General features: G+C 45.5%; 1 protein-coding gene across 9 annotated transcripts in view; it reads left to right on the top strand.

Moving 5' to 3' along the window:
* The window catches only part of MIS18BP1 (MIS18 binding protein 1), a 75490-nt gene that overhangs the window by 50766 nt on the left and 5048 nt on the right, over positions 1–19676 (top strand). For 7 of the 9 annotated variants that reach the window (XM_088455312.1, XM_088455311.1, XM_088455310.1 and 4 more), the window contains 3 exons: positions 1028–4193; positions 5379–5551; positions 8780–8931. In XM_088455312.1, the coding sequence (XP_088311438.1) occupies positions 1028–4193; positions 5379–5551; positions 8780–8931 (3491 nt within the window). Of the gene's footprint in view, positions 1–1027; positions 4194–5378; positions 5619–8779; positions 8932–19676 lie in introns of those variants that run through there. The other 2 variants (XM_088455313.1, XM_088455315.1) reach the window with 2 other exon arrangements.

Here is a 19676-nt window from a genome sequence, read left to right as displayed (position 1 = left end):
AGCCTCAGGGTTTACTCTGCTCACAGGAATCAGTATGTAATACCGACAGACGGGATCCAGGTGGTCAGAATCCCAACGCCTGGATCCCGTCAGGATAAGCATACCGACTCTTGTTGGTCGGTATGCTAACCCTCCCCCTCTCCCTACCTTAACCCTCCCTCCCTAGTTCCTGAACCTAACCCCCCCCCCCCCAGTGCCTAAACCTAACCTGCCCCGACCCACACCCTAAATCTAACCCTCTCTCTCCTTAGTGCCTAACCCCACTCCTCCTAGTGCCTAACCCCCACCCCGCTACTTACCTTCGGCATCCTGGCGGTCGTGGTGCCGGCGTCTGGATTCTGACCGGCATCTGTACTCTGGCGCCGGTAGGGTAAGCGCCGGCATCCAGACCGCCGAGATGCCGAACGCATATCTGCTCACGTTCTCTAGTCATTCTCTTAGAGAATCCTCACAACCCTATCTGTGCCTAAGTCCATCTCCCAATGGAGTAGGACTGCAGTTTGTTGTATTTATACCTTTTAAACATTGTATTTATATTGCTCTCAACCTTGTGGATGTTGTTTTTGTCTGGAAAGTCCTTATTTTTGTAGTTTATTACTTTACTCTGATACTGGAGAGTAGGGGTGGGCAATAAGCCCCCACAGCTGTTGTAGAACTACACATCCCAGCATGCTCTGCCACAGTTTTGCTATTTGGCCATGCTGCAACTGTTGCAAAGCATGCTGGCATTTGTAATTCAACAACAACTGGAGGGCCGCTAATTGCCCGCCCCTGCGAGGGATACAGACCAATCCCAATCAGGACCTATTGGTTTCTGTTCTTTTAAGATTGCAAAGGAGAGGAAGAGCTGGTTTTCTCCTTGGAAAATGTCCCTGAGCCTTTGTCTCCTTCTAGACTTGGAAAAAATAATAATGGCGATTACAAAATAAAAAGTTATGGGAGGTATTTTTAAAGTCTATTTAATTATTATTTTCTGTTTTCTAAAGTTTTATATACATTTTTTTTTTTTTTTTTCATTTCTCCTTAGCATCAAACCACGTCTTACATGAAACGGTTGCAAAATCCAAGGCTACATGCAGCAGCTCGAAGAGTCTTCTATTGTCCAACCCAGATGAAAGTAGTGAAAGACAGCTCAAGAGTTCTCCTCGAATATTGCTCACACCCCTGCAATCCAAGAATGATCTGAGAATGAAATGTCTGCAACATCAAGTTCGCTATGATAGTTCAAGTGTCACCTGTACAGACATCGGCATGATTGAAAGTAAGCCCGATGCGGAAAGTGGGGTACCAGCAATAGAGACAATACTTACTAGAAGCAAAAAGACATCCCAGGTCACCTCAAACTCCTCCAGCTGCTTGTCAGAAGACAGTGACATCGAACTAGTCATCTCATCTGATCCCAATTCCTCTGGTGATGATTACGTACCTTTCCTATCTGTTAAAAGGAAGCCGAGATCAGTCCCTGAAAAAGTGATACCAACACGTAAGCTTCAAAGAAAGTGTTCACAAAAAAATTCTAGAAATTTGCAAACCAATCGACCAATAAAATCTAAATGTGCATCGAGTAGAAGACCACCTCGTTCTCTAATGAATCACAGTGATAAATTGGCTTCTCAGGAGTCAGATGATGAAACTTGTTTAGGAAAAGACTCTAGGAAACTGAGCAAAACTCAGTATATTCCAACTGTTCCAAATCCTGCCCCAAGTACAAAAAGCCCGCAGTCTCGTTCTGCGCAGGTGCCTAGTGATTTAGCAGAAACTCAACGGACAAGCAGTCAGAAGACGAACCCAATACTTCCATCACCTGCCCTACTTAGCAGGAGACACCCATTTCGTCCTTCGGAACCAAAGGGTGCTTTAGGAGAAATTCAGGATTCTGATTCACAAACTGAGTCAGGAAAGGAATTGCGACAGCTGAATAGGGCTCGACAGAAACAAACACTACCTGAACCTTCCCCAACTAAGAGTAGACAACCATTACGTTCTGCACAACCTCAGAGTGATATAGGAGAATCTCAGGATTCTAATGCAGAATCTGAGTTGGTAAAGAAATCGCGACAGCCTTATAGGGCTCGGCGGTACCCAACACTACCTGAACCTGCAGAAGCTAAGAGGAGACAACCATTTCGTTCTGCAAAACCGCTAAGCAGCTTTGCAGAATCTCCGGACTCTGAGGAGGAAAATGATTCAGAAAATGAATTGAGGCAGCTGAATAGAGCTCGGAATAAACAAATACATTCTGAACCTGCCCCAGCTACAAGGGGGCGACCATTTTGTTCTGCACAACCACAGACAGATTTAGCAGAATCTGAGGATACTGAGGAGAAAAATGTTCCAGGTGAGGAATTGAGTCAGCTGACGGGCTCTCAGAAGACACAAGCACTTAGCGATCATGCTTTAGGTAAGAGGAAACCATCATCTCTTTCTGCACCACAACTGAGTGATATTATGGAATGTCAGGATTCGGAAGAGGAATCCATTACAAGAAAGAGCTTTACGGAACGAACGGGTGATCAAACTAAACAAACACGTCCTTGTCATGGCACAGACAAAAAAAGACAGCCAGCTGGTACTGAGCAACCACCAAGACATTCAGCTAAGGTTCATGACTCGAAAGAGGAAAATGCTTCAAGAGACTCTCAACAACTGACTAATGATCGCAAGAAACAAACCTCTTCTGATCATTCCCCAGGTAGAGCCAAGCATTCATCAGATTTTGGCCAACCCTTAGAAAAGGAATGTGGTCCAACAAATGATTCCACAGAAAGTATTACCTTATCAAAGAAGTCCAAAAAATCTAATAATATAGGAAGTTCAGGACTACCTTTGCCTTCTAATGAAATGAAGAGTTCCTCATCCGCTTCTGACCAGTCTGATGATTCAGATGAGGATTTTATGGAACCGATTAATGTTAAAACGAAATCCATGGTTTTCAGCCCTGCCCTGGCCAGAAAACCACTTCCGCGCTCTGCAAAACTTAAGGACCATTGTAAGAAACCAACACCTAAGCCTGCACCAGCTACTAGGAGACGGCCATTTCTTTCTGCGCAATCGCCGACAGATTTAGAGGATTCTGAGGAGGAAAATTATTTGGGAAAGGAACTGGGGCAGCCAGCTAGAGCTCGGAAGGAACAAACTATTCCAGAACCCAACCTATCTACAAGGAGACGACCATTTTGTTCTGAACAACTACAGACTGATTTAGCAGAATCTGAGGATATTGAGGAGGAAAATGTTTTAGGAGAGGAATCACGGCAACTGACGGGCTCTCAGAAGAAACCAGCACTTATTAATCATGCTTTCGGTAGGAGGAAACCACCATCTCACTCTGCACCACAACTGAGTGATATTATGGAATATCAGGATTCAGAAGAGAAATCCATTTCAAGAAAGCACTTTAAGGAGCTAACTAGTGATCATAAGAAACAAAAACGTCCTGGTCGTGGCATGGACAAAAAAAGACAGCCGGCTCGTTCACCTTCTGATCATTCCCCAAGTAGAGAAAAGCATTCATCTGATTCTGATCCAAGAAATTATTCTACAAAATGTATTACCTTACCGAAGAAGTCAAAAAAATCGAGTAACATAGGACGTTTAGGGCTACCTTTGCTTTCTAATGAAATGAAGAGTTCCTTGTCAGCTTCTAAAGAGTCTGATTCAGATGAGGATATTTTGGAACAGATCAATGTTAAAAGGAAATCAGCAGGTTTCAGTCTTTCTTTCGCCAGAAGGCCGCAGTCCCGTGCTGAAAAGCTCAAGACCTTTTTAGCAGATTCTGGAAAGGAGAGCAGCGCCGAGCAGAGTCCTGCAAAACTTAGTGGTTCGCAAAAGAAACCGAGGCATTCTATTCCCAGTACAATCGGAGATCAATCCTCTTCTCTCCATACAGAACAGGAAACCCGTAATGATTCGGAGATCATTTGCAGTACAAAAATAAGTGGTAACGGAAATCATACCGGGAGTGACAATGAAAGTAATGATGACCGTCGACCTGGAGATCAAAGCCAACCGAAGAAGAGCAGCAAATATCCTGACAAATTGTATAATTCTGACAATCTCAAGAAACTTCCTCAGAACCTGAGACACAAATCTGATTTATGTTCCAACCTGGAGAGTCGATCATCTCATGAACCATTTTCAGCAATATGTCGTGAGGATGAATGGACGGAAGGAGAAGTGAAGAAGCTTTACAAGTTAGTATTAATGTATTTGTAAATGTCGTGCTGTCACCTAACTGTGGAGTTTTACATCACGCTTTTTCCAAGTATGTTGTGTCTTTATAATCAGACTTCATAGTGATGATAAGCTAGGGATGCAAAAAAATCCAGGATTTGATTTGACAATCCTATCGTTTAGATGACCACTGTTTGGAGAAATGTCTGGGAAATAGAGATATAAATCAGAACCCACGCCCTGCAACCCCATCCTTAATTTAATATACAAGTAGATTCCAATATTATTTCTATATTCGGCAGATTAAGTAATTCTACCTACCATAAATGCTAAATATGGATTTTGTGCATGTTGTGTGTATATGTTGGTGGTTTGTAGACTTTTTTTTTTTTTTTTTCGTAGCTGAACTAGAATATCATTATTGTCCCTATAACAAAGCCCACACCGAAACGTGCAACAAGTGCACCAACGGTCTAAGATTTAGGGGAATGTGAGCCTGATAGATTACGGATCGCTTTTCCGATTGCGCAGCAGACTGCCGATTTTTGCGTACTGCGTATGCAGTGTGCGAAGGCTTCACTGCGATCGTACTGTGTTCGCAGAGACTACGCAGAATGATTGACAGGAAGTGATCTGCGAAAAGCAGGTGCGTCAGTACGTTTGAACGCCGTTAAAGGGGCGTGCATAAATAAGCCACTGCGATGGCATACGCAGCTTGTGTACTCACTGCGTGCGACAAGGTTAGCAATTTCTGAGAAAGGTCAGACCTGTTGTAATTGTGCGTGAGGGGCCGATGTTACTCGATGTATACGCAGGATTGCAAAGAATTACGGATGTGCGAAAGTAGTAGAGGGTGTCTCTATTAAAGCTTTGCGATTTCAGTCATTAGCATATTTTTGCGATGGGGCCTGATTTATTACGGATCGCTATGTACTAAGCCTTGGTGAGAGATAAAGTGGATGGAGATAAAGTACCAACCAATTGGCTCCTAACTGACATTTTTCAAACACAGCCCGTAAAGTGTCAGTTAGCATCTGATTGGTTGGTACTTTACCTCCAACCACTTTAACTCTTTCCAAGGCTTAGCGCATAGACCCTCAAGTCTTCGATTAACTTGTACACAGACATGACCTACAGTTAGTAGTGCAGTTTCTTAAGTGTTGTGGGGCTCGGAAGGAAACTTTAATCATTTTGTGGCTTCACAGGGCTTTCTCTTCAATACCAAAGAACAAAAGAGGATTTTGGATGGAAGTTGCCATGGCGGTAGGGAGCCGTTCGGCAGAGCAGTGCCATGAGAAATATCAGGAGAAACAGACAAAAGGGTCAAAAGCACAATCCAAGAAGAAAGCAGATACTGCCAAGAAAAAAAAGCAAGAGAGTAATAATATAAACGGCAAAAAGAATGAGCTTGTGTATCTTGAAGTTTCCTATAATAAAGTTTCTAGGTGCAGTACACATTGTAGTCCACTGGATGTCAGTGTGTACTATTGTCTTTTCTTTCCATAACTTAATTGCACATAGGGCCTGATTCAGACCCGTTCGCAAGCAGCCGCTCGCTCGTACGCGGCCGATGTTAGGCATTTGCATCGCAGTGCACGTGCGCAAACTAGTTTGAGCGATCGGGAAGCGCTCGCTCGGCCAGCAAAGACAGCCCAGTAGAATGAGTGACAGGAGAGGCCGTTTGTGGGTGGTAACAGGGGCAGGGCAGTAGTAACGGGGGAGTGGAAATGTGAACGCAGGCGTGCCTGAGTGTTTCAACGCTGTATCAGAGGCGTGCATAATTAACAGGCAGCGTCAGTGTACACGTCACCTGGTTGTTTTTTACACGGATGACCTCACAGTGCTTGCAGTAGGGTACAGCGCTGCTGTCTGATCCGATGGTTCCCGATGTACCGATGGTTGTATATATTTCCTGGAGATGATGTACGCTAGTGGGCGGCTAAGGACGGGCTGGTGGGCGTCTATAAACACAAAGTGATCGTTCGCCCAAGACATAGTGGGCGTGCTTATGTTTTACCTTGCGATCGCCTGCCTTCACATCACTTAGCTGAATTTGCATACTCTGGGAGCGAGCGGCCGCGTCTAGCGAGCGGGTCTGAATCAGGCCCACAGTGCGTAGTAACTTTTTATACTTGCTGTGTGCATTTTAAACTCTTCATATGTTAGGTATAGTGACAGACATTGTATCTAATTCAGGTATAATGGCACAGTTGTAGAAATGTAACACAAAGTTGTTGTTTTTTTTATTTAACAAATTGCTGCTTTAGACATAATTCACATAGCGACTGCAAATTAGATAGTGATTACTGAAAGCCCTCCCCACCACCACCCACTCAATGCTAATTTTTCTGGGGGGTTTTGTACTAATAAATTTTACGTTGAAATCAAATGTATCAACCTTCAGAAGATGACAAGTGGAGAAGTTCCCATGGCAACCATTTATCAAGTGCATTCTATAAAATGGTAGCTGGAAGCCAATTGGTAGCTTCTCTACCTGTCCTTTTATATGTCTTCCCCAAGGGTTTTTTAATTGAAGAAGAATTTCTTGCATGACAAAAAGTGTTATGCTTTCAAAAATAGAAGTGTTAATATAGTTTATTTTTGTCAATTAATAAAATGCAAAGTGAATGAATAGAAGAGAAATCTAAATTGAATTAATATTTGGTGTAACCACCCTTTGCCTTCAAAACAGCATCAATTCTTCTAGGTACACTTGCACACAGTTTGTGAAGGAACTCTGCAGGGAGGTTGTTCCAAACATCTTGGAGAAGTAAGCACAGATCTTCTGTGGATGTAGGGCTTGCTCACATCCTTCTGTCTCTTCATGTAATCCCAGACAGACTCGATGATGTTGAGATCATGGCTCTGTGGGGGCCATATCATCACTTCCAGGATTCTTTGTTCTTCTTTACGCTGAAGATAGTTATTAATGATATTGGCTGTATGTGTTTTTGGTCGTCCAGCTGCAGAATACATTTGGAGCCAATCAGACGCCTCCCTGATGGTATTGCATGATGGATAAGTACCTGCCTGTATTTCTCAGCAGTGAGGGCACCAGTAATCCTGACCAAATCCCCAACTCCATTTGCTGAAATGCAGCCACAAACTTGCAAGGAACTTCCACCATGCTTCACTGTTGCCTGTAGAATCTCATTATTGTACTGGTCTCCAGCCCTTCGGCGAACAAACTCCCTTCTGTTACAGCCAAATATTTAAACTTTTGACTCATCAGTCCAGAGTACCTTCTGCCATTTTTCTGCACCCCAGTTCCTATGTTTTTGTGCATAGTTGAGTCGCTTGGCCTTGTTTCCAGGTTGGAGGTATTTTTGGCAGAAATTCTTTCAATAGGACCACTTCTGGGCAGAGTTCTGTGAACAGTAGATGGGGTGTACCTGGGTCCCACTGGTTTCTGTCTGTTCTGAGCTGATGGCACTGCTGGACATCTGCACGAGTTTGAGGGGAAGTAAGCATGATGGGTCTTTCATCTGTTGCACTAATCTTCGGCCCTCAACGTTGCCCAGTTCTTTGTGCTTCTTCAAAAGAGTTTGAACAGCACATCTTGAAACCCCAGTCTGCTTTGAAATTTTTGCCTGGAAGACACCTTACTGGTGCAGTATATACGTGTTTAATGACTGTATCAACCTTCATATGAAAATGATGATCATTATCACCTGTTTGGTATAATTGGTTAATCATACACCTGACTATAATCCTACATCCCTGGTTTGTGCAAGTGTACCTAGAAGAATTGATGCTGTTTTCAAGGCAAAGGGTGGTCACATCAAATATTGATTTGATTTAGATTTATCTTCCGTTCATTCACTTTGCATTTTAATTGATGAACATAAACTATTAACACTTCTATCTTTGAATTCATTCTTACTTTGCGGCATTTTTCCACACCTGCCTAAAACTTTTGCACAGTATTGTGTTAGTGCCATGGGTAGTTATTACCGGACTTATGTAGTTATTTTGGGATTTACGGTTTTTATCCCATCGTAGAATTTTTTGTCAAAATTCAGCTGGTATAAATCGGCAGATGAAAGCTCGATGCTGTGTGCCGCGGCTCACCCAGTCTTTTTGCCCTTTCTACCAGTGGGCACAGTAAAATAGAAGGTTGAGTACATTTGCTTCTCACCTGGGTCTTGGCTGAGACAAACTGTGTAACATTTTTGTTAGGTCAGTGGATGGTGGTGCACTTTAAAGACGCTATGATCAAAAGATAATGAGAGACGAGCTGGCACTGGGAACGATACTGACTGCTTGGAATCTTTTGCATCACTTTCCATAAATCTATTCCATTATTTACAGTAATACCCCTTTATATATGTTGGCACATGTGCTTCAGGTACTATATCACCACAATACAGTAGTGTTATGAGGTCTGGTGTTTTCTTTCTAATCCAACAATATTGTCTTAATAGCAATCCCCCAGACAAAGAATGTACGTACTAATGAAAGACAATATAATAGACATTATCTATTATTCTGCCTAATTTTAATAATCCTATTTTTAATTTAAATGTTGCACTAATACCTCCATGCAGCACCTAGTCCAATGCACTAGGGGGCATAACATTAATTGGGTGTAATTTCTGTCTCACAGAGAATAGTAAAGAAAAGGGGACTGTAAAAATCACTGCAAAAGTGGGGACTCTAAAAAGGAAGCAGCAAATGCGGGAATTTTTGGATCAGATGCAGAAGGATGACCATGATGATCTGTTCAGCGATCTCGCGTTCCAGAGCAAGAAAGTGAAGGTAAGGCACGGCAATGAGATTGCTGAAGTTATATAATACAAAGGTATATCTGTCCTCTGCTGTACGGCTATGTACATATAGGTGCCACAGGAGAGTGCTGTTACCCATAGCAACTAGTCAGCTGTTTGCTTTCGCTGTCTGAGCTCCACCTGGAACAAAATGTTCTGCGCCCAAACTTCCCACTTAAATCACTTTTACAGTGACCTGAGCTGAATTCATTGGCGATACGGATATATAGCACCAATTTAGTTAATTTTGACACAGTTACTATATAGTGGATGAGGTGAGATATTCAGGAGCCCAGCAGTTGGTACCTGTTGTTAAAGAGTCTCCTGTGCTACAGGTTATTATTTCTGCACAATAACCTGTGGAACAGTTTTCATCAATGTTCCAGGTCTGTAATAAGAAGAAGCATCTCCAAATATATATGACCTGCAGAGAAGGTGGAGTTACATCCATGCCCGTAAGAATAACAGCACGTTCTATAACAAGTGGTAGTGACTCTTTTTTTTCTTATGATCAATCAAATTTCTGTGAGTTTGAAAAATTTACGTTGACATGACTTAAATCAGGTAGGGAAACCTTGGAGTTTCCAAGCTGCGTATTACATGCTAACTTATGTTATACGGTTTTTTTTTGTTTGTTTTGAATTTTAATTGCAACGTCAATGCTCCATGACAGTCCTTGCAATGGGTTAGTTCCTTATTGTGTGTTAGGAAAATGAAATTGTGGTAATTATAATTTGCTATATTCCATTAAGAAAAGTACCGTTTTATTTATGTTTTTGGGAGGGGTCTTGGATTTGAATCATTTTTGGTCTAGTTTTGTCTTTGGATGTTAACCATTTTTATAAATACAACTGTTTTTCTGTTTATTATAAGCTGCATTGGTTTATATCCGTATTTATTTTAAGTTTCATAACTTAAACATTACGTTGTGATTTATCAGTTATACAAGTAATTTTATTAAAACATAAAAAAACCATCTCCTTCATGTTTTAAGTACAATGATTGCAGAAAATAATATGAACTGGTGATTGTGTACGATGGTTTTTATAAAGTCAAAGTTCCTCATTTTTTAATTTTTCTACTAGTCTTTTTTGAGGCGGATTCCGAGGGTGTTCCCCTGCTACCGGAGTTTGTTTCTGCTGAGGGACGGTTAACGTGGGGGCTCGCCACAGCTGTTTTAGGCTTGTGTCTGGGATCCCCAAGCTTCATTTGGCTTCCGACAGTGCTGCTTTGGTCACGTAACCAAGGTAGACACCTAGTGTTTTCTCATTTCGGGAGATGGATCCTTAATACGTGGTCGGTCCCCACTTCTGTAACTCAGGTGACATGACCTAGAAGAAGGGCTGTGCTGGTGACTGCTGCTGTCCAGTAACCCTCGCTTGTATGGGGGACATAGGGAGCTGATCAGCTGTCCCCCAATTTACGTCATCCCTATGTTGTCTTCCTTCCACGTCAACTACATTGTGGCTGCTATTTCAAGACAGTCTCTTCTCAAGACCGTCTTCAAGGACACTGGAGTAGTACTATAGTTTAGTTTTGTTTAGTGGATTTGTGCTGTTGTCCTTCCTCCTCCTCCATACCCTAAGGGTATACGTTTTTCTGTATGTTGGGTGTGCAGTGTGGTTGTTTGGTGGGAGAGTGTTCTCGTCTGTTACTCTTTTCTTGAGTGTTCTATAGGCTGGTCTAAGAATTGTATATGTTTACTGTATATACCTATCTTTAGGATTACTACTGTTTATCTTTCATTTCTCCTTCATCCACTAGGGGACACTGGAGCTTCATGACAGTGGGGTATAGACGGTGGGTTGAGTTGAGCCTGGCACTTTAAAAATCTACAAGTGTGACTGGCTCCTCCCCCTCTATGCCCCATCAGCCCCAGTTTTTAGAATGTGCCCGAGTAGAGCCGGTGCACAGGGGCTGTCTCCAGCCCTTAAGTATATATGTATTAATTTATAAAGAAGAAACAAGAGGACAGGCAGACTGTTAGCTGTGACAGTCTGCCTGCATCGTGGGAGCCGCCAGAGAGGGGACCACACGGCTACTGCAGCCTGTGTCCGGTCACCCTATGGAGGGGAGTCTGCCTTTTGGCAGTGAAGGAGTCATCAGACTCAGCGGGGCCCGCCACAGCTAACACTGGCTTGTGTCCGGGTCCCCGCTCTCCCCTCACAGCCCAGCGCTCTGGCCGCAGCAGCCCTGTGAGTATGCACACCTCTCCTGTCTAGCAGGAGAGGTGAAAATAATTTGCTGGGGTTTTTTAACAGCGCGCGGCTGTCAGTGCCACGCTGGTGTTGCGGAAGAACACCAGCGCTGGCTGTTAGGTAGGCTCTGCAGAGGAAGCGGCGGTCCTACCTGTGCGTGCTGGTGCTTGTGTAAAGGCACCGGCACGTTAATCACTGGCGGCAGTCGTGCCGCTGGCCCCCGCGTGCAGCTGGGATGCAGGGCTATGCCGCGCGCATATAATAGCGGCGGCCATTAACAAAAGGGGGTGGAGCTTATAGGCCCTCCTCCTCTTCCTCCTTCACTGCTGGGCTCGTTTGGCGCGCTCTGAGAGGGAGTGGCGCCTCTGTAGAGCTAGAGCGGATCGGAGGGGAGAAGACTGAGCTTCTACAGGGGGTCTGTAATTACAGTAAGGTAGTTCACTACCTTCTGTTTTTTTTTATTGATCTGCTCCTCCCTTATATTGCACTGTCTGCCCCTGTTACTGAGCTGCATTATTATTGAAATTCTGCTCCTCCTATACTGCTCTGTCTGCATCCTGAGTAGCATTATTATTGAAATTCTGCTCCTCCCTTATTGCTCTGTCTGCTCCCATACTTGAGTAGCATTATTATTGAAATTCTGCTTCTCCCTATACTCCTTTTGCACTACTGAGTTGTACGTGGTGTCTGTCTGTGAGTGAATGATGACATCCAGAACAGAAAAAGCTGCTTCACAAAAGCTGTTTGCCTGCAGTAAGTGCAGGAAAAAATTTACCCATGCTCGCTCCGAAGGGTCTTCCCTGTGCGAGACGTGTGAAGCAGAGAGTGCTAGCACGCAGTCTGTCACTCCCTCCTTCATAAATAGTTTGGCAGGGGTCATGGCGGATCTTTCTTCTGAATTAGCCGCTTCCCGTAGGGAACGGGAGGCCGCCAGAGATCTACCTAGCACATCTCACCCTTCTTTTCTAGCAACAGAACCAGCGTGGGCTCAGAATTTAGTCCGCTCGGTGAATAGCCTTGCTCAGGTTATGGGTTCTGCGTCTAAAGCTCCTGAAGCTACGGTAAGTCGCTCATCTAAGAAGAGGGCTCTTCCGGCGGTTCTCCAGTCGGATGAGGACTCGGCAGCGGATCACTCGTCTCAGGAGGAAGGGGAGATGCTGGACGAATCAGACGTAGAGACTTACTCACAAGAACCTGAGGCAATGCAAGGTATTGATTCACTCATCCTAGCGGTGAGGGAAGTTCTTAAGATTTCTGGCCCGGAAGCTCCAGAATCGTTAGAAGACTCCTTGTTTGCCAGGTCACAGAAGATTGCTATCACATTCCCTGTTTCTCTCCAGTTGGACAAACAGATGACGGCAGCTTGGCAGAATCCGGACCGTAAATTCCAGATTCCTAAGCGTTTTTTCTCTCTCTACCCGTTTCCTGACGAAAATAGAAAGAGGTGGGAGACCCCGCCACCTGTGGATTCTTCGGTTTCTCGGTTGTCAAAGAAGACCACGTTACCGGTTCCAGGAGCTACTACATTAAAGGAAACCTCAGAGCGGAGATTAGAAACCACTTTGAAATCCATTTATACGGCTGCAGGTGCTCTTCTCCGGCCGGCCTTGGTAGGATCTTGGGTCAACAAGGCTGTGGAAAAGTGGGCGGAACAATTGACTGAGGGTCTTAAATCCAACACTCCGCGGGCAGATCTGATTACCTTGGCAGAACATATTCAGGAGTCTGCAGTATACTTAGGAGACGCCTCCAGAGATATCGGCCAGGTAGGCTCTAGGATTTCTGCTTCGGCGATCTCTGCTCGCCGGGCACTTTGGCTTCGTGCCTGGCAAGCGGATGCTGAGTCAAAGAGAGCAGTGGAAGCTCTTCCTTTCACAGGCGATATTTTATTTGGTCCAGAGCTGGACAAGTGGATCTCGCTGGCCACTGGAGGTAAGAGTACTTTTCTACCTTCATCAGCACCTCCTCCGCGTCGCTCGTTTAGGGGACCTTCATTTCGTTCCTTTCGAGCATCTGCAAGATTTCAGGGACGATCGCGAGGTTCGTCTTCAGCGGGGCGAGGAGGCCGGGCTAGAGGACGTCAAGCGACTAATGCCCGCCGTCCAGATCCCAAGCCAGCAGACAAGCCTGTGGCATGACTGGCTCCCATCCCATCTCGGAGATCCGAAGGTGGGGGCTCGCCTCCAGCGTTTCTCGGAGGTTTGGAGATGGACTTCTCCAGACACTTGGGTTCGGAATCTGGTATCTCAGGGATACAAGATCTAGTTCGCTTTCACTCCTCCTGTGCGTTATTTTACAACAGGTTTGCCCGTAGATCCCTTGAAGCAACTAATTTTGCGTCAAGCGATCGAGAAACTTTTGCTGGCCGAGGTTTTGGTGGCGGTTCCCACTGCACAAAGACAACAAGGGTTTTACTCAAACCTTTTTGTGGTTCCGAAACCGGATGGGTCAGTCAGACCCATTCTGAATCTGAAATCCTTGAACCAGTATCTTTCATTTCACAGGTTCAAAATGGAGTCTCTCCATTCTGTCATTGTGGGACTAGAGGCAGGAGAGTTTCTGGTGTCGATCGATATCAAGGACGCCTATCTGCATGTCCCAATTTGGGTTCCTCACCAGGCTTTCCTCAGATTTGCCATCAAGGAAGCTCATTACCAGTTTCAGGCCCTGCCGTTCGGTCTCTCGTCAGCTCCCAGGGTATTCACCAAGGTGATGGCCGTCATGGTATCCCACTTGCGCTCTCGGGGGGTGACGATAGTTCCGTACCTAGACGATTTACTCATCAAGGCTCCAACGGCAGAAGTCCTTTTACACCAAGTGTCCCTTACACATCAGATTCTCATTCAACACGGCTGGATTGTGAACTTCCAGAAGTCTCAGTTGATGCCGTCCCAGAGACTTCAGTTCCTAGGAATGATTCTAGACACTGTTCTGCTTTGTGTATTCTTGCCAAGGGACAAGGCCATAGCCATACAGGAGCTGGTTCGTTTGGTGCTCAGACCCAGGAAAGTGTCCGTGCATCTTTGCATCCGTCTCCTGGGAAAGATGGTGGCTTCCTTCGAGGCCATCCAATTCGGCAGATTTCACTCCAGAATTTTTCAACTGGATCTTCTGTCTCAATGGTCCGGGTCCCACCTACAGATGCATCGGCTGGTGCGTCTGTCTCCCCGGACCCGCATATCCTTGCTCTGGTGGCTTCGGACGGAGCATCTGTTAGCGGGTCGGCGCTTTGGAATTTGGAATTGGACCTTGGTCACCACGGACGCCAGCCTCCGCGGATGGGGAGCTGTGGTTCTGGGCAGTCACTTCCAGGGGCTTTGGTCGCAGCAGGAATCCCTCTTACCAATCAATGTTCTCGAACTGCGGGCAGTCTACAGAGCTTTAATACAGGCTGCTCCTCTGTTACGAGAACTTCCGGTTCGGATACAATCCGACAACGCCACTGCAGTGGCATACATAAATCGCCAAGGAGGAACCCGCAGTCGTCTGGCAATGAGAGAAGCCAGTCGCATCCTTCTGTGGGCAGAAAGACACGTAGAGGTAATTTCCGCAGTGTTTATTCCGGGAGTCGACAACTTGGAAGCGGACTACCTCAGTCGTCAGGATCTTCATCCCGGGGAGTGGTCCCTTCATCCCGAGGTCTTTCATCAATTGGTTTGCAGATGGGGGAAACCACAGATAGACCTGATGGCATCACGGATAAATCATCAACTACCCCTTTACTGCTCCAGGACCATGGATCCGGCAGCGGTGGGAGCAGATGCTTTACTGATCCCTTGGCCGTACAGCCTTGTGTACCTGTTCCCACCGTTTCCGCTTCTCCCTCGGATTCTCAAGCGGATCAAACGAGAGTCGTCCACCGTCATCCTAGTGGCTCCGGATTGGCCTCGTCGGGTTTGGTACTCCGATCTCTTATTCCTTCTGGCAGACGAACCTTGGCCTCTTCCGCTACGATCAGACCTTCTACAGCAGGGTCCATGTGTGTACCCAGATTTACGGCGGATTCGATTAACGGCGTGGCTATTGAGACCGCCATACTAAGAAGCCATGGTGTTCCTAGGTCGGTCATTCCTACCATGCTTAGGGCTAGAAAACCGGTAACATCAGCGCATTATCATCGCATTTGGAGGGCTTATATCTCCTGGTGTGAGGGTCGTGGATCTTCCACTTCCTCTTTTCATTTACCTCGTCTTCTTCTTTTTCTTCAAAAAGGCCTTGATGCGGGCCTACGCTTGAGATCGCTTAAAGTGCAGATTTCTGCTCTATCATCTATTTTTTTCCAGCGTCGCCTAGCTCTGATTCCGGAGGTTCAGACCTTTTTTCAAGGGGTACTTAGAATTCAGCCCCCCTTTGTGCCACCCACGGCTCCTTGGGACCTGAATCTTGTTTTATCTTTTCTTCAGTCATCCACCTTTGAGCCTTTGCAGGATGTGGAATTGAAGTATTTGACTTGGAAGATGATCCTTTTATTGGCCCTGGCTTCGGCCAGACGAGTGTCTGAACTTGGAGCCTTGTCCTGCCGTTCTCCTTACTTGATTTTTCACGAAGATCGGGCGGAACTTCGTACCCGCCCTTCCTTTTTCCCCAAGGTGGTCTCGGGTTTTCATCTGAATCAGCCGATTGTAGTCCCAGCGTGGTCGGACTCTTCCGGGGATTCTCACTCTTTGGATGTGGTTCGGGCACTTCGCGTTTATGTGGCCCGTACTGAGGGACTACGTAAATCAGAGGCTCTGTTCGTCCTTTATGATGCCAATCGGCGTGGCTGGCCTGCATCTAAGCAGACTTTGGCCAGGTGGATTCGTCTGACTATTCGTCAGGCATATGTTGCTTCTGCTCGACCACCGCCGGTATCCATTTCTGCGCATTCTACGCGCTCTGTGGGTACTTCTTGGGCGGCACATAGAGGTGTCTCGGCTTCACAGCTTTGTAGAGCAGCTACGTGGTCTTCGGTTCATACTTTTGTACGTTTCTACAGATTTGACACTTCTGCGGCTTCTGCTTCAAATTTTGGTCGCAGTGTCTTGCAGGGCGTTCAGCACTCTCCCCCCCAGGAGGGTAGCTTTGGGACGTCCCCACTGTCATGAAGCTCCAGTGTCCCCTAGTGGATGAAGGAGAAAACAGGATTTTGGTACTTACCGTTAAATCCATTTCTCCGATTCCACAGGGGACACTGGACGCCCACCCAGTGCTTCTTGCCTGTTATCAATTACTTGTTCTGCTTCAGTTCTGTTGCAGTTTGGTCTGTTTTCGTTGTGTGACTGTTTATCACTGCAGCCTGCTGTGTTCTTGCAGTGTGTCAGTATGTTGGATTGTTTCTTTCCTGTTCTCCTTCAGTCTGTTCTCCGTCTCCTCTCGGGCTCAGTTCTTTAAAACTGGGGCTGATGGGGCATAGAGGGGGAGGAGCCAGTCACACTTGTAGATTTTTAAAGTGCCAGGCTCAACTCAACCCACCGTCTATACCCCACTGTCATGAAGCTCCAGTGTCCCCTGTGGAATCGGAGAAATGGATTTAACGGTAAGTACCAAAATCCTGTTATTCCTGTGCATTATGTCTGGGAAGGGGAATTCTTCTGGGAGCATCCAGTCTAATAGCTAATCCAATTTTGTATCTGTTCAAAATGTAAAACCAAGTTTACTGTTGTACTTGCAGACCAAGGTACTCTGCGTGGCATTTTAAGCAGGGGGGGGGGGGGGGTCAGGGGCCTCAGTTGCTGAATGGGGTCGTCTTTAGCGGCCTATATGCTATCGTGGGTTGGTACCCTTGCTGATGCAATGGCAGCGCTTTCTATTCAGCTGGCTGATAGCAAGGGACCCGTTCCTGCTTCAGTGTCAGATGCCATTGATGAGCCTGCTTATTCTACTGATATAGTGGTCTGTTCTGCCAGAGAACCCTCTGAGATGGGTTCAGAGGAGTCATCCTGGGCTCAGGATTTGGTTTTCTCAATACAGAATGTGGTTAAGGTGTCATCTTCTTTGAGTAAGACGCTATATTCATCTGGAGTGTCCATGATGCAGAATCGTCAGTGTCCAGGAATCCTCAGATTATGGGAGGATTTAGGTTCAGAAGTCTCTTCTTCGGCACAAGATGTTCTTCTAGAGGATTCTGTCCCCGTTTTATCCTCTCAGATGAATGACTATTGGTGCTCACAGTCAAGCAGGTTCTTCACATTCAAGACATGGAAGACTCTGAGGCTTTGGATTCCTTTTTTTTCAAACGTGAATCAGATGGTTACATTTCCATCTTCTCAACTCTGGGATCTCCTTTGTGAAGCCTGGGCTCATCCCTATCAGAATTTTCAGATCTGCTGCACGTTGTTGTCATTCTGTTCTCTCCCTACTGCAAAAATAATCAAGTGGGAGCCTCTTCCGTGGTGGATTCTGCAGTCACTCGTTTGTCTAAGAGAGCTACAATCCCTGTTCCTCGTGATGCCTCACTGAAGGATAGCACAGAGATGCAAGTTGGATGCCACATTAAAATATATTTTTTTCTGCAACCTGTCTTGGTGACAGCCTCGGTGAACAAAGCAGTTGAAAGATAGGCAGGTTATCTCAGTGGAGGTCTTCACTCAATGCTTCCCCACTCTGAATTGACCTTGTTGGTGCATCATATCTAAGAGTTGGCATCTTACTTTGGAAAGGCAGCCATTAATACTGGAGTGGTGTCTGCTTTAGTTTCTGCTTCAGTAGTGTATGCTAGGAGGGCTCCTTGGCTGAGATCATGGCAGGCGGATTCTGACCAAAAAACATTCTTTGAAATTCTTGCCTTTCAGAGGGGACGTCTTATTTGGCTTTTAGCTAGATAAGATTATTACTCAAGTGACTAGTGACAAGAGTTCCTTTTTCCTCTCCTCTGCACCTCATCCCAAGGGATCTTTCTTTTGTTTCTTTCGACCTCCTGGAAAAAGTCAGGCTTCGTCCAGTGTCCACTTATAAGAATTTCGGGGACTTAATACCAGGTGAGAGCAACCATGACTAGTCATCGGCCAGATACCAAACAGGTTAACAAACTGTCAACAGGACTGGTTCTCCTCCCACCTCAGAGATCCTGAAGTGGAAGCCTGGCTTCTTTGTTTTATAGAAAGGTGGTTGAGGCCCCTTCTGATGTTTTGAGTTCAAGGCCTCATCTTTTCTGGTTGTATGATAGACCTTGGGTGGTCGACTTCCGAATCGTTTGCTTTCTACTGGTCTTCTGGCAGATCACCCTTCGACAACTGGTCTTCAAACAAGCAGTGCAGTCTTTATCCATTTCCCAGGTCATTTTCCCATAGACCAGGGAGGAAAAGGGTTCTACTGTAATCTTTTTCTAGTCCAGAAGCCTTCTGACCAATTCTCAACATGAACTCGCTAAATGTCTATATGTGTATAGAAACCTTTTAAGAACTTGGGGAGATTTATGGTGCACTAGCCGTATCTGGAAGATTCAAGAGTCAACTTCGATTTGCAATTCAGTATCGTTACTTTCAGTTCCAGACATTCCCTTTTACTTTGATTATAGTTGTCATGGCCTCTCATCTCAGGACGCTGGGCCTAGTGATTAGCCCTTTATCTGGAGAACCTCTTTTTAAAAGCTTCTTGAGGAGAGTCCTTTTTGGAGATGTCTTGGTCTCTCATGGTTGGATCATCAATTGGGAGATGTCGTAGTTGGTCCCAGCACAATGAATGTTGTTCCAGGGTAAGATTCTGGGTCTGCTGGAGGCTCTTCATCCCGATCTTCTCTATCAGGGACCCTTCTGACACCCTGTTTTTAAGACTTTGATGTGATGACTATTGAAAACACCATCCTGAAGGCCAAGGGTTATTCGGACCATGTTAGGTTTTCAGGCACTTATTTCAGCAAAACACTATTATATGGTCTGGAGTACCCATATTTCTTGATGTGAACCGCATACATTTCCTACTTCTACCTTTCTTGGGCTAAGGTTTCTTCATTTTCTCCAAGAAGGATTGGATGCAGTGTTACAGTTAGGTTTTCCAAAGGTACACATTTCTCCAGTGGGTCCTTCAGGTACAGCCCCCTTTGTTTCTCCAGCCACTTCCTGGGACTTTAACATGGTAATTTAGGTTCTTTGAATATGGCCTCTGCCAGTAGAGTATCAGAATTGGGAGAATTGTCATGTTTCTCCCCGTTCTTGGTTTTCCACTACACTGCAGTTGTCAGCATGAAAACAGTTTTTCAACTGAACGTGGTTTGCAAATTTCACATTAACCAACAGATTATTGTTCCTGCTTTGTCCCAGTCCACTTCGGATCCGGGGGGGGGGGGGGGGGGTGGGTTACCTTCTATCATATGGATGAAGGAGAAAATAATTTTCTCTGATTCCATGGAGGACACTAGTTGTCTTCCCAGTGCCCTGTCTGTTATGTTTTTTGTTTGTTTGTGGAGTGTTGCACTTTTTGTGTGTGTTCTGGGCAGCATTTTCGTTTTCCTCTCCGTTGCAGTTTTGCCTTCATCTCTGAGGGTTTGTTAGAAATAAATGAGCTGCTGTACAGCCAGGGGTATAGAGGGGGTGGAGCACCATTTAATTGTGCATTGGTATTA

This window comes from Taudactylus pleione, unplaced genomic scaffold (assembly GCF_031769625.1).
Source record: "Taudactylus pleione unplaced genomic scaffold, aTauple2 ptg000652l, whole genome shotgun sequence".
Lineage (NCBI taxonomy): Eukaryota > Metazoa > Chordata > Amphibia > Anura > Myobatrachidae > Taudactylus > Taudactylus pleione.
The sequence above is the reverse complement of the archived record's forward strand: the minus strand, read 5'-3'. Positions and strand labels throughout refer to the sequence as shown.